This window comes from Nomascus leucogenys, chromosome 8 (genome assembly GCF_006542625.1).
Source record: "Nomascus leucogenys isolate Asia chromosome 8, Asia_NLE_v1, whole genome shotgun sequence".
NCBI lineage: Eukaryota > Metazoa > Chordata > Mammalia > Primates > Hylobatidae > Nomascus > Nomascus leucogenys.
The window spans coordinates 30,306,964-30,321,827 of record NC_044388.1 but is presented as its reverse complement, the minus strand read 5'-3'; the positions used below and the strand labels follow the sequence as shown (position 1 = coordinate 30,321,827).

Sequence of the window (14,864 nt, the reverse complement as noted above, 5' to 3'; positions counted from 1 at the left end):
GATCAGAAAACCAAGACTCAGTGATTACGTGATTTCACCAAAATTGCACACTTGCTCAGCAGGTGATTTAGACTGGAATGCTTTCGACTTGAAAGTCTGGCGTTCTTGATTTTACAGAATCACTGCTGTCTCTGTGGTCACATTTCTGATTTCATGCGACACGCAGGCATATGTAACGGCTATGGCAGGGGTTGTTCTTTTATGTTGACCTGGATTAAAGCTGAGCTAACACTAGACCCTGATGCATTTAGCCCCTACACTCTATTTTTTATTTTATTTTTTTGAGACAGGGTCTCACTCTGTCATCCAGGCTGGAGTGCAGTGGCTTGATCACAGCTCACTGTCGCTTCTAATTCCAATCCTCAAGCAATCCTGCCTCAGCCTACTGAGTAGCTAGGACCACAGCACATGCTGAGAGGTAACAGTGTGCTGGCAGTCCTCACAGCCCTCGCTTGCTCTCGGCGCCTCCTCTGCCTGGGCTCCCATTTTGGCGGCATTTGAGGAGCCCTTCAGCCCACCGCTGTACTATGGGAGCCCCTTTCTGGGCTGGCCATGGCGGGAGCCGGCTCCCTCAGCTTGCAGAGAGGTGTGGAGGGAGAGGCGCGAGCAGGAACCGGGGCTGCGTTGCGGGCCAGCTGGAGTTCCAGGTGGGCGTGGGCTTGGCGGGCCCCCCCACTCGGAGCAGCCGGCCGGCCCTGCCAGCCCTGGGCAATGAGGGGCTTAGCACCCAGGCCAGCAGCTGCGGAGGGTGTACTGGGTCCCCCAGCAGTGCCAGCCCACCAGCACTGCGCTCGATTTCTCACCGGACCTTAGCTACCTCCCCGCGGGCAGGGCTGGGGACCTGCAGCCCGCCATGCCTGAGCCTCCCACTCCCTCCTGTGCGGCCTGAGCCTCCCCGACAAGCGCCACCCCCTGCTCCACAGCGCCCAGTCCCATCAACCACCCAAGGGCTGAGGAGTACGAGCGCACGGCGTGGGACTGGCAGGCAGCTCCACCTGCAGCCCTGGTGCGGGATCCACTGGGTGAAGCCAGCTGGGCTCCTGAGTCTGGTGGAGACGTGGAGAACCTTTATCTAGCTCAGGGATTGTAAACACACCAATCAGCACCCTGTGTATAGCTCAAGGTTTGTGGATGCACCAATCGACACTCTGTGTCTGGCTGCTCTGGTGGGGCCTTGGAGAACCTTTGTGTCCACACTCTGTATCTAGCTAATCTAGTGGGGAGGTGGAGAACCTTTGTGTCTAGCTCAGGGATGGTAAACGCACCAATCAGCGCCCTGTCGAAACAGACCACTCGGCTCTACCAATCAGCAGGACGTGGGTGGGGCCAGATAAGAGAATAAAAGCAGGCTGCGGGAGCCAGCAGTGGCAACCCGCTCGGGTCCCCTTCCACACTGTGGGAGCTTTGTTCTTTCGCTCTTTGCAATAAATCTTGCTACTGCTCACTCTTTGGGTCCACACTGCCTTTATGAGCTGTAACACTCACCGCGAAGGTCTGCAGCTTCACTCCTGAAGCCAGCGAGACCACGAGCCCACCGGGAGGAACAAACAACTCCAGACGCGCCGCCTTAAGAGCTATAACACTCAGAGCCAGCGAGACCACAAACCCGCCAGAAGGAAGAAACTCCGAACACATCTGAACATCAGAAGGAAAAAACTCCGGACACACGGCCTTTAGAACTGTAACACTCACCGTGAGGGTCCACAGCTTCATTCTTGAAGTCAGTGAGACCAAGAACCCACCAATTCTGGACACAATGCTACCCTGCCTGGCTAATTTTTAAAAATTTTTTTTGTAGAAATGGGGTCATGCTGTGATGCCCAGGCTGGCCTCGAACTGCTGGTCTCAAACTCCTGGGCTCAAGCAAGCCTCCTGCCTTGGCCTACCAGTGCTGGGATTATAGGCATGAGTCACCATGCTTGGCCTCAGACCTTCCACTCTTTATTCTCTTTCCTCTGCCTGGTCCATCTCATCCCCAACCACAGTTATTTTAACTCCACGTAAGTAACTCACCAACTTTTCTCTCCTGTCTGTAACTTCACTTGAGTTCCACACCTATACAGCTAATGGTTCACTTGTGCCTTTTGGATGTTCCAAATCTACCTTCCCTTGAGTACGTGCAAAACCAAACTTTTGCAAACACTTTAGAAAGCCCTGGGAGGCCCTCTGCTATCTGGTACCCACAGCCACCCACCCCATTCTCCTATACAACCTCTTGTACACACTACTGCAGCCTCATAGCTTTTGAACCTGCTATTCTCAAGGTCTGGGACCTTTGCTCATCCTCTTGATAGCTGCATGGCTTATTCTTTAACTTTTTTTCTGGTTTTTGCAAAAATGCCATTTTCTTTCTGAAGTGTTTCTTGTTTACTCTATTTAAAATTGTAACTCCATCCCCAACACCTGCCTCTCTAGTCCCCTTCCGTAAGTCCTTTTCTCCATGATACTTACGGAGTAGCTACACTGTAGGAGGCAGTGTTCTAGGCCATCTCTCATACTAAATAGTTTATTGGTTTATCTCATTTTTTGATCTCTCCAAGCTGGAACATAAGCTTGATAATTTCAAGATTTTGGTTTGTATTGACTCTGCTCCCATGCCTATATTAGAGCCAAGTATATGGTAGGAGTTTAATAAATATTTACTCAAGGAATAAATTCATTCTCTCCTGCGTGACTCTGGCCTTTTCCGGTCCTGCTGTCCGAGTAAATGGTTCAACTACCCCCTCCAATGATGCAGGCCAGAAGCCCAGAAATCATTCTTGACAACTCTCGCTTCCTCACCCACACAGCCCAACAATCATCAGATGGCTGTGACCTCATCTCCACCACTCTAGTCTTTCTGCTTCTCTCTAAAGCCACCACCCCCACATCCCGAGTCTAGCCTGTCATCTCTTTTCTGAACATCTGCAATGGTCTCTTAGTGGTTTATCTGCAGCACCTCCCATCCATTCTCCATGGATGACCATGGAGACAAAAGCCAGATGACCTTTCCAACACGAAAAGTCTGCAGCAGCTCCCACTGCTCTCAGGATGCAGACAGAACACCCCAGGAAACCCCAAGGCCATGCAGGCTCTTCCAGGGCTCCCCGCCTCCCCGCTGGCACCCCAGCTCTCTCTGTGCCTGCCACACTGGCCCTTCCTTTCAAGGCACTGCCCTGCTCTTGCCTGATGCTTCCTCTGCCTGCAATGCTTATTCCTACCCCCTTTACCTGCTCCACTCCCAGCTTACCTTTCAGGTTGCAGCTGAAACAGAGGATCCCTGGAAGTCTTTCCTGATTTTTTTTATTTTGAGATGGAGTCTGGCTCTGTTGCCCAGGCTGGAGTGCAGTGGCACCATCTCAGCTCATTGCAACTTCTGCCTCCCAGGCTCAAGTGATTATCCTACCTCAGCTTCCCAAGTAGCTGGGATTACAGGTGTGAGCCACTGTGCCAGGTCCTGATTCTTTTTTTTTTTTATTAAGACATAGGCAGGGCGCGGTGGCTCATGCCTGTAATTCCAAAACTTTGGGAGGCCGAGGCAGGGGGATCAACTGAGGTCAGGAGTTCGAGATCAGCCTGGCCAACATGGTGAAACCCCATCTCTACTAAAATACAAAAATTAGCTGGGCCTGGTCGTGCACGCCTGTAATCCCTGATACTTGGGAGGCTGAGGCACGAGAATCACTTGAACCCAGAAGGCGGAGGTTGCAGTGAGCCGAGATTCCACCACTGTACTTCATCCTGGGTGACAGAATAAGACATTGTCTCAAAAAAATAAATTAATTAATTAAATAAATAAATAATAATATTAAGACATAATCTACATACAGTAAAATGGACCCCTTTTAGTGTAAAATTCTGTGAGTTTCGACAAACATAACCAGGACCACAATCAAGATACAGAACAGTTTCATTGCCACCAAAAATTTCCCCAGGCCCTTTTACAGCCAACCTCCCCCTGACCAGCAACCACTGATCTATTTTCTGTACTGATAGGAAGCGTTGCCTTGGCAAGAATTTAATATAAATAAAACCAGAGTATGCAGCCTTTTAAGTCTAACTTCTCTTACCTAGCAAGATGCATGTGGGAATCATGCCTGCAGTTGTGTGTATCAGGAGCTGACTGCTTTTGGCTGCTGCAGTATGCTGTTGTGTGGATACACTGAAGTTTGTTTACCCCATCACCAGTTCAGGAATGCTTGGATTGGATCCTGTCTTTGGTGACTATGATTAAAGCTGCTATAAATATTCCTGTACATTTTTTGTAAAAGGGTAAGTTTCTATTTCACTTGGGTAAATATTTCCTGGTTAGATTCTTATAGCACAGGGCATCTTTCTTGGTTACAGTTATTTATTTATTTTTCAGATGGAGTCTTGCTCTGTCACCTAGGCTGGAGTGCAGTGGTGTGATCTCAGCTGAATGCAACCTCCACCTCCTGGGTTCAAGCAATTCCCCTGCCTCAGCCTCCTGAGTAGCTGAGATTACAGGCATGCACCACCATGCCCAGCTAATTTTTGTACTTTTAGTAGGGACGGTGTTTCAGCACGTTGATCACACTGGTCTCAAACCCCTGACCTCAAGTGATCCGCCTGCCTCAGCCTCCCAAAGTGCTGGGATTATAGGCGTGAGCCACTGCGTCTGACATGCAGATTAAATTTTACATTCGTGTGTGATTAAAATCTCCCCTCATGAGTTTAGGTTGTAAAATCCATGAGGGTAGGGACTATGTTTGACTGTAATCAGCAAGATCTTTCTAATGCCTTCTCTATGCCTGGCACAGAGGAGATGCTCAATAAATATTTACTGACTGAATGAATAAACTGTCTCATTGGCCACTGTTAAGAATGTAAATTGCTTGCTTTATCACTTGTTTTAAAATTAGGAGAAAGTAGATGGACAATAAAGGTTTAAGCAAAGCTCAGCTCTAAAATAAACTTTTCATAAGAGATAAGAATTTTTATTAAACTATAAAATGAATATCGCATTATAGACAATTTTGAGATGGAAGAAAAATACCATCCTTGTCATTATTATTATAATAAAATGTTTTATTTTGGGAGACTCTTGCAGTCTGGTTCTTGGGATACCTACTTTCAAATTAGCTCTGGCTAGAAACACAGTAAACAACGAAATACATCAGTCCACACTTTTCCCCAGCGTGACCTGTAGCAGCTGAAGAGTGCGGGGGATGGTTCTGTTTTTCCCTTTTTCACTGCACCTGGGAAAAGTCGTTTCACAAAAGACCTGCCAGAACACCAGGGGTGTCCGGGGGTGTGGGGTGAAAAGAGGCCGGCCGCTCAGGAAGTGGTTTCCCTCCCCTACCTCCCACAGCGAGAACACGGGTCGACAGCTGCTAACACACTGTTGCCCATCTGGGAAAGAAATGAGTCTCTTCCCTCCTCCTAATGGCCTGGGAGACCACCATCAAGTTTCTTACCCGTAGGAAAGAAGGAAAGCCCTGTCCATAGTATCCAACAGCAAAGTATTCCGGCTGAGGCCTCATTGCTTTAATGATGTTCTCATAAAACGAGGCCCTTTTTTTCTGGAAAACAAAACAAGACATTCCAAGGGGAGGTTATAAGGACACAGTTGGGGGGGAAAAAGTCAGACTGTTTTGTTGTTTCCCATGTAACCCAGAGCAATGAAAGGTCTTTGGAAAACACCCTATGGGCAGAAAAGGGTTATCCTGTTCTCGGATCACAGGTTTTGGGCCTGGGCTCCATGAATGGATGTTGGAGGGCTGTGACTCCCTGAGGGTGTATGCAGAAGCGTGTGCACGTTGGAATTCTGCGTAACGGGGCAGTGCACAACTTTCAGCAATTTCTCAAAGTGGGCTTAGGACCTATAAAAGGTTAAAAAGTGCATTCTGAGATTCACAGAAGGTGGCTGCACTTAACCAGACACCCATGGGAGAAGATAAAGAACCTTCCAAGGCCAGGCACAGTGGCTCACGCCTATAATCCTTGCACGTTGGGAGGCGGAGGTGGGAGGATTGCTTGAGGCTAGAAGTTTGAGACCAGCTTGGGCAATACAGTGAGACTCCATCTCTACAAAAAATTTAAAAATTAGCCAGCAGCTGAGGCAGGAAGATGTCTTGAGCCCAGGAGTTCAAGGCTGCAGTGAGCTATGACTGCACCACTACACTCCAGCCTGGGTGACAGAGTGAGACGCTGTTTTGAAAAAATAATAATAAAATAAAGAACATTTTTAAAAAGAAGGACTGTGCAGTTCATGCAGGTGGTTTGGATGAAAGTGTCTGGTAAATTATAAGTGCCCAGAAGGTGGTGGTGATGTTCTGTTTTTCAGTATCTGCTACCACCTCTATCTTTAATTCTTCACAAGATGAGGGGCTTTCTAGCTTTGGCTCACAAGGTCGGCCTTAAAGAAAGCAAAATAGCCAGCCAGACATGGACAGCTTTGAGAAATGACCTGAACCCCCTCCCCCACAATAGTTAGCATGCCATTACTCTTCTATCTAGATGATGGTCTCCTCAGAATACTATTTTCTTAGACTGGTATGTAACACGTTAATATTACTAATATTTCAGCTCAGTTCAGTTGATGAAATTTTTTTTTTTTTGAGACAGGGTCTCATTCTGTTGCCCAGGCTGGAGTGCAGTAGCATGATTACAGTTCACTGCAGCCTTGACCTCTCAGGCTCAGGTGATCCTCCCACTTCAGCCTCCCAAAAGTAGCTGGGACTAGAGGAAGGTGCCAACACACCCAGCTAATTTGTTATATTTTTTGTGGAGATGGTGTCTTACTATGTTGCTCAGACTTGTCTGGAAGTCCTAGGCTCAAGCGATCCATCTGCCTTGGCCTCCCAAAGTTCTGAGATTACAGGTATGAGCCACCGCGCCCAGCTCAGTTGATGAAATTAATATGTGGAGTTTTTTGCATGTGAAGCCAGGGGCTGGTAATAGTACACCGGTAAACTTTTTACAAAGTGATCTTGACACCCAACTCCTCAAATAAATGATCATTTCATGACTATGGGTGACCTGATCTTTTTTAACTCCTCTACTAAAAATTATTAAATATTGTGGTTGCCTACCATGGGGCATTCAGAATGGTGGCTGCCTACTATCAGGCATTCAGAATGGTGGCTGCCTTCTATTGAGCATTCAGAAGAGTAGTTGTCTACCACTGGGCATTTGGAATGGTGGCTGCCTTCCAATGGCCATTCAGAATGGTGGCTGCCTACCGCTGGGGCATTTAGAATGGTGGCTGCCTTCCACTAGGCATTCGGAATGGCGCTGCCTCCACTGGGCATTCAGAATGGTGGCTGCCTCCACTGGGCATTCAGAATGGTGGCTGCCTCCACTGACCTTTCAGAATGGTGGCTGCCTCCACTGACCTTTCAGAATGGTGGCTGCCTAACACTGGATATTCATTTTTGTTTGCTTTACTGATGGCTGGGAATATGGAGGGTCCACAGAAAGAAAAATGGCTTTAGGAAGAATGAGAGAGCTGCAGACGGACATCCTGAGGGGTTTGGAAGGCGAGTCACTATTATCTGAAACTCGATATTCCATCACACTGTCGAGGCAACCCCACTCCACTTCCAGAGATGTCCTGAACCTTCTCTGAAGGATATTTGGCAGAAATACTGATCAGAGCCTTTGGACTACATCTTTTTTCATTCTCATTTCAAGCAAAGTTGACTTTTCCATTGTAAAAAAACACCATTCATCCTGACTTTCAACTTACAGAAACATTTTCAAGAGCACTAATTGTAGCAACCCTGTCAGAGGCCTAACATATTTTGACCCAGACTCACCAGGAGGTTGCCAAGGCCCTCGTAGTCAAATACTTTGCTTTCGTAAGTCTCAGCCAACTCTTTGCTCAGTTTGATGGCCTTCTCCCACATCTTCAGAAAAAGGAAAGTAGGGTTAAAAGTGGAGAACAAGCCAGTCATTGATTCCGTGGCAAAAGCCACTGGTGAGTCACTGGGAATAAGTGGTCTGGGGGATTGAGTTTCGGTAGATATTCCTCACTTGCTTTATCCCTTAGATCAGTGAAACCTTCATTTCCTGACATCATAAAGACAGTGTATATTGGCAGGTTTGCCAGGGGCATCTTCTGTAGTTCTGTTTGCAAGGACATTAAGAATAAATACCATGTGTCCCCCAAAAAAGCTATACTGCATTTAACAGGTAAAGCACCTACAGCACTTGAAAGTAGAGAGGAAGCTCTGCCAGCCTAGGTTTGGAGAGCATGCAAGTCTTGTTGGAGGGGGAAGGGAAGCTTCTGTGGGACTTTGTTTCTGAAGTGTGTGTGTGTGTGTGTGTGTGTGTGTGTGTGTGTCAGTGTGTGTACGGGTGTGTGTACGGGTGTGTGTGTGTAGGTGTAGTGATGTTGTTTGTGGAGATGGAAAAAGGCTAACAGTACTGTTGTGTGGTGTTGCAGGAAGTCAAGGACCCCAAATGGAGGGACCGGCTGCAGCCGTGACAGAGGAACATAAATTGTGAAGATTTCATGGACATTTATCAGTTCCCAAATAATACTTTAATAATTTCTTACGCCTGTCTTACTTTAATCTCTTAATCCTGTTATCCTCGTAAGCTGAGGATGTACGTCACCTCAGGACCACTATGATAATTGTGTTAACTGTACAAATTGATTGTAAAACGTGTGTTTGAACAATATGACATCAGTGCACCTTGAAAAAGAACAGAATAACAGCGATTTTTCGGGAACAAGGGAAGACAACCATAAGGTCTGACTGTCTGCAGAGTCAGGCAAAAAGAGCCATATTTTTCTTCTTGCAGAGAGCCTATAAACGGACGTGCAAGTAGGAGAGATATCGCTAAATTCTTTTCCTAGCAAGGAATATTAATATTAAGACCCTGGGAAAGGAATGTATTCCTTGAGGGAGGTCTATAAATGGCCATTCTGGGAATGTCTGTCCTATGCAGTTGAGATAAGGAAGAATAAACAGTCTCCTGCAGTACCCTCAGGTTTATTAGGGTTGGGAAACTCCACTCTGGTAAATTTTTCGTCAGACCGGTTCTCTGCTCTCAAACCTTGTTTTCTGTTAAGATGTTTATCAAGACAATACGTGCACCGCTGAACATAGACCCTTATCAGGAGCTTCTGCCTTTTGCCCTTTGTCCTGTTTCCTCAGAAGTATGTGATCTTTGCTCTGCTTTTTGCCCCTTGACGCATGTGACCTACTCCCTGTTGGCACACCCCCTCCCCTTTTGAAATCCTTAATAAAAACTTGCTGGTTTTGTGGCTCAGGTGGGCATGACGGTCCTACCAATATGTGATGTCACCCCTGGTGGCCCAGCTGTAAAATTCCTCTCTTTGTACTTTTTCTCTTTATTTCTCAGCTGGCCGACACTTACAGAAAATAGAAAGAACCTATGTTGAAATATTGGGGGTAGGTTCCCCCAATAGTGTGGAATTTGGTAAACTGTATTTCGATGCAGGGCACTGATTTCCCTACTTTGTGGATGAGTTTTAGGAAATGCCTCCGAGCATGTATAACCATGTAAGTTACAGGCTAAAGCACGTCCTCAGTCTCTGAGGCTAGCAGCCCAGATTGAGCCTTCTAATCCCTTTGGTATTTCATGAGCTGTCTCTTAGACAGATACTATTCAACTCGCAGCATCAGGTCACCTCCTGCTTCATTCCTGTTCACAAGGTGCTATGTTCCATCATTTCTGGCTGCTGAGGGAATGTGTGCAGAGCCCACAAGCCACGGTGAAACACTTCAAAATTAAATCTTTTAAAATCATTGTTTGCAAAATCTGTCCCCCTCTGAAATCTCAGAATTCAAGAATACACAAGGGAAGAATAAACAGTAGTTGTGAGTTATTGTTGTATATTAAATCATGTATCTGGTCTTGCTCCTGAGTTCCAGTGAATTTTCTTAGAATTTCTCAAATAATAAGAGTGTCTTTGTTATTCCTGGTGCCCCCACCCCAGGATCACACTGAAATCTATGCTAATGAGGTGACTCATGGTGGTCTCCTAGTCTCAGGATGGGGGCTGCCATGCCAGAAATACTAACCATGTGACTAGAAGGTTAGGGCTGTGAGCCATGTGACATCAGCCCAATCTCCAGGGACAAAAGGAAGGCTAAAGATCAAGTTCATTGTGTAGGTAATGATTCATTCAATCCTGCCTGTATAATGAAACCCCACAGTGGCTCATGCCTGTAATCTCGGCACTTTGGGAGGCCAATGCAGGAGGATCACTGGAGCCCAGGAGTTCTAGGTTCTAGACCAGCCTGGGCAACTGGTGAGATCCCATATTTACCAAAAAAAAAAAAAAAAAAAGAAAGAAAAGAAAAGAAACCCCAATAAAAACTCTGTAGACCCATGGCTTGGGTGAGCTTCCTGATTGAAGACAACACTGATTTGCTGGGAAGGTGCCCCAAGTTCACAGGGGGAAGACACAGAAGCCCCATGCTTGAGATTCTCCCAGACTGTTCCCTATGGGTCCCTTCATTTGGCTGGCCCCAGTTTACATCCTTCCTGTTGAAACTAGAATTGTTAGATACAGCACTTCACTGTGTTCTGTTGGTTGTTCTAGCAGACTATGAAACCTGAGGGGGCAGTGGAAGCCCCCCAGATGTATAGCCAGTTGCCCAGAACTGTGAATGGACTGGGGACCCCCAAACTTGCAGACGGCATCAGAAGTGGGGGCAGTCTCATTGGAAATGATGCTCTGAACCTGGGTAGTTGGTGCTAACTCCAAGTGGTGAGCATCAGAATTGTACTGCAATACTGCGGTCATTTTCCTCATCCCCCTAGTACAAAAACAATCCAATACTCACTTTGCCTTTGTCAAAATATGATATGATTTCTTGATACAGCTTCTCTTTAAGCTCTTGCTGGGTATAAACATAGTAACTGTCTCTCTGAAGCAAATGAGGCACACAGGGCTTGTCAGACCACTGAAAAGGAAGAAAAGTGACACACGGTTAATACAACAAATATTCAGCCCCCCCAACATCAATAAAATATTGTATATGTATTTGACTCATTGATTTTGTATTTTAGATTATGTATTAAACACAAAAGTTACATAAACACACATATATACATGCCAGCTCCAAAACAAGTAGCATGCCAAATGGATGAGCACTCACAGCATACCCCCAAAATGCCAGTGACAAAGCAAGGTTGCTAACTGACATAACTATCGTTGTACTGGGGCATCAGTAACACAGTCAGATAAAAGGAAAAAATTAGGAGTATAAAAATAAATAGGAAGAGGTAAAACTGTCACAATTTGCAAACATTATGGTTGTATTCCTCACAATACGAGGCAGTTGATGAAGAAACTGTGACACGCAGTAAGAGAATTAAGTTACGCAGCAGGAAAAACAATTAATATACTTGGAATAAAGTAGATTTCAGATACACGGAGACTAAATATACAAAATAGAGGAATGGAACCAAACAAAAATAAGTCCAAAAAGAACATTTCTAAGAGTGAACATTACAAGGAATATGCAAGACTTATATGCAGAAAACTTTCACACGCCATTGAAGGGCACAAAAGCAGACTCAAAACAAATGGAAAGTCATACCATGCTTTTGGATAAGAAAATTCTATTTCATTAACATGTAAATTCTCACTAAATTAATTTTTAAATTTCATCTTTCCAAAGTCCATATGGAAAAATAAACAAAAAGGAATAGGTAGGAAAACTCTGAAAAAGAAGAGCAATCAAGAGTAACTACCAGGTCATAAAACGCACTATTAAGAATTAATAATTAATACAGTATGGTACTGGTACATGAACAGACAGAGACCCAAGTAAAAGCATATACAATCTAGAAAGAGATTCCCTCCCCCTAAAATAAGAATTTAGTAATAAAGATGGGATCTTATACCAATAAGCAAAAGGTGAACTATACTTAACAAATAGCATCTCTATTGAATAGCAATCTGGGGGGGGGGGGAAGCTGCATTCACACCTCATATCTTATACCAGGATAGGAGAGTTTAACTTCCTGCATTGCCCAAATGAAAAGACCTACAGTTACAGACACTGGGGATTTCTTTCTGATCATGCAATGGCAAAATCCACAGTCAACAAGCCTCACTTTCTAAGCTATATACAGTAAGTTTTTTTTGTTTTTTGTTTTTTTTTTGAGACAGAGTCTTGCTCTGTCACCCAGGCTGGAGTACAGTGGCGCCATCTCCGCATACTGCAAACCTCCACCTTGCAGGTTCAAGCGATTCTCCTGCCTCAGCCTCCTGAGTAGCTGGGACTACAGGCATGTGGCACCATGCCTGCTAATTTTTTGTATTTTTAGTAGAGATGGGATTTCACCATGTTAGCCAGGCTGGTCTCAAACTCCTGACCCCAAGTGATCTGCTGGCCTCAGCTTCCCAAAGGGCTGGGATTACAGGTGTGAGCCACCGCACCCAGCCCATTATACAATAAGCTTTTTAATGCCCTAAACTTAAATATGAATTGTGAATTTCCTTTGGGAAGTGGTGAGGGATAGGAATCCTGTTTTTAACTCATATGTTAGGACAATGCACATATATTACTTTAGTATAAAATATAAACTGTAAAAGAATATTAATAGCTGGGAACAAGACTGGAGGCAGAGACACCCATCAGGAGGCTGCTGTAGTGCTCAAGGTGTGATGTGCTTATGGGATGGACCAAGGTGGTAGCCAGGGAGATAAAGAAAAGTGGATTGGCCAGCGTGGTGGCTCACGCTTGTAATCCTAGTACTCCAGGAAGCTGAAGTGGGAGGATTGCTTGAGCCCAGGAGTTCGAGACCAGCCTGGGAAATATAGCAAGATCTCATCTCTTTAAAAAAAAAAAAGAAAAAGAAAAGCGGATAGGTTAGGGGCATGTTCTGAACAGAGGGGCCACCACATCTCTTGCTTGTGGAGAATGTGGGAGGTGGTGAGTAAAAGAGAGAAACTGAAGATGACTGTGAGGTTGCCTCAGCAACTAAATGGATGGGAATGTTATTAGTAACATGGTAACAAAGTGAGGTAGGATGGGCTGGGGAGGAGCAAAGAGTGAGAAATAAAGGTTCCTGTTACTGCCGTGTTCAGTTTGAGCTGTATATTAGCCAATCAAAGTTTATATGCAAATCCAAAGTTAGAGGAGGTGCTCAGGGCTAGAAATAATTACTTGGGACTCATAACATATAGATGTATTTATATCTAAGCCACAACATAAATTTATTTAGGGAGAGAATAAAAATAGAGTACTCCTATGGTACTATATTAACTTATAACTCATCTTTCTGCGGCTTTCTGCAGCTTTACACATTTTTTTATGTATTCATCAATGTGTGTTTTATTGCTTTAATTGGAGTGTCAATTACCAAAGGTTCATAAGTCGTGCTCTGCTTTCTAAGGATTTTTAAATAAAAGATAACTGACATTTTCCCATACTTGATCTACAAATTAGCTGTGCCTATTTAGAAAGAATTAAAAAAACTTGTATAAAAGGATATCCCTGGAATAAGGTTCTTTCCCACCAAAACCATGAAATGTACAGAATTTAGTCTGAAAGGACACTGTACTCCACCCTGTTGAAACACGCTCTCTGAGCCATTCACCTGCAGAAGCTCAGCGTGCAAGAGAAGCGTGTAGGCAGCTTCTGTGTAGTTCTCACAGTCTCGGTGCAAATCTCGAAGCTTGTACAGATATCTGGCAAGAAGGGCAGAAAGGAAGCATTTTGTCACTTGAGAGTTTTGTAGGTTCTTTTAGTTTTGTTTTGAGACAGGGTCTTGCTGTGTTGCCCAGGCTGGAGTGTGCAGTGGTCCGACCATGGCTCAAGTGATCCACCCACCTCAGCCTCTGGAGTAGCTGGCATGTGCCACCAGGCCCAGCTAATTTTCGTATCTTTTGTAGAGACAGGGTTTCACCATGCTGCCCAGGCTCGAGAGTTGATCCAGTGTTCAGCTCATTCCATAACCAGACCCCAGCCTGCTTCCCTGCCTGACCCCCTTCCCCACTACTGTACAATAGCAATTCCTTCCTCTTGAGCCAAGAAGTCAGATCTTCCCCATTTCTTCAATACACTGTGCACCTCCTGCCTCCGTGTTTCTCTGACTCCACCTAGACTAGTTTCTCTTCTTTCTTTAAGGCAGTGGTGTTTAATGTTTTTAAATATTGTCTTGGACCCCTCTGGGAAGCTAATGAAAGCTATGGAATCTCTCCCCAAGAACATGCATATTGGTTATGTACAAGTTTGTTTCATGTTCAGGGATTCACAGACTTCAAGCTAAGACTCTTGGGTGGGTTTTCCTGCCTCTTCCTGTACAGCCTCTCCTGCCCACCCAGGCCAGAGGTTGTCTATCCTTCCCCTGATCCCTGACATGATCTCACGTAGGCACTCCTTCCTGTCGTACTTATTCATGTATCTGCCTAAAGAGTTTGTCGGTTCAGGGTGAATGGAGCGTCTCATGGAGACTCATGGGGTCTCTCAAAGCAGCAAACATGGTGTTGGGCATAGTATTTGTTTACTGAAGAAATCAATCACAAAGCCACGAATAGCAGAAGCAAGAAATTTCCTTCAGCTTACCTTATGTATATGTCCTCTCTCTTCTTTTCTTTATAAAAGTTCTGCCAGGAAAAAAAAGGATCACAGAATCCCAACATAAATCAAGAGCTATTGACGAGCTCACCACAAAAACAGCCAAACCACTATTGTTGCTTTTCAACAGTTTCGCTTTTCCAAAGAGTTCACTGTTTCCCTTTAACAAATATCCCCATAAGAGAAGGAGATATTTATCCTCAGGATGCAAAGGCACAAGAATGATATAATGGACTTTGGGAACTCAATGGGGAAGGTTATAGGAGGGTGAGGGATAAAAGACTACATTTTGGGTACAGTGCTCGGGTGACAGGTGCTCTAAAATCTTAAAAAATCACCACTAAAGAAATA

The 14,864-nt window shown here is 45.1% G+C and overlaps 1 protein-coding gene across 1 annotated transcript in view; it reads right to left on the bottom strand.

The window, feature by feature from the left end:
- Positions 1-14,864, bottom strand: part of DOCK5 (dedicator of cytokinesis 5) — a 234,068-nt gene that overhangs the window by 29,077 nt on the left and 190,127 nt on the right. The window contains exons 36-40 of the mRNA XM_030816990.1: positions 14,502-14,542; positions 13,534-13,624; positions 10,767-10,886; positions 7,761-7,850; positions 5,418-5,522 (exon numbers count right to left, since the gene is read on the bottom strand). Coding sequence (XP_030672850.1) covers positions 5,418-5,522; positions 7,761-7,850; positions 10,767-10,886; positions 13,534-13,624; positions 14,502-14,542 — 447 coding nt within the window. The remainder of the gene's footprint in view (positions 1-5,417; positions 5,523-7,760; positions 7,851-10,766; positions 10,887-13,533; positions 13,625-14,501; positions 14,543-14,864) is intronic.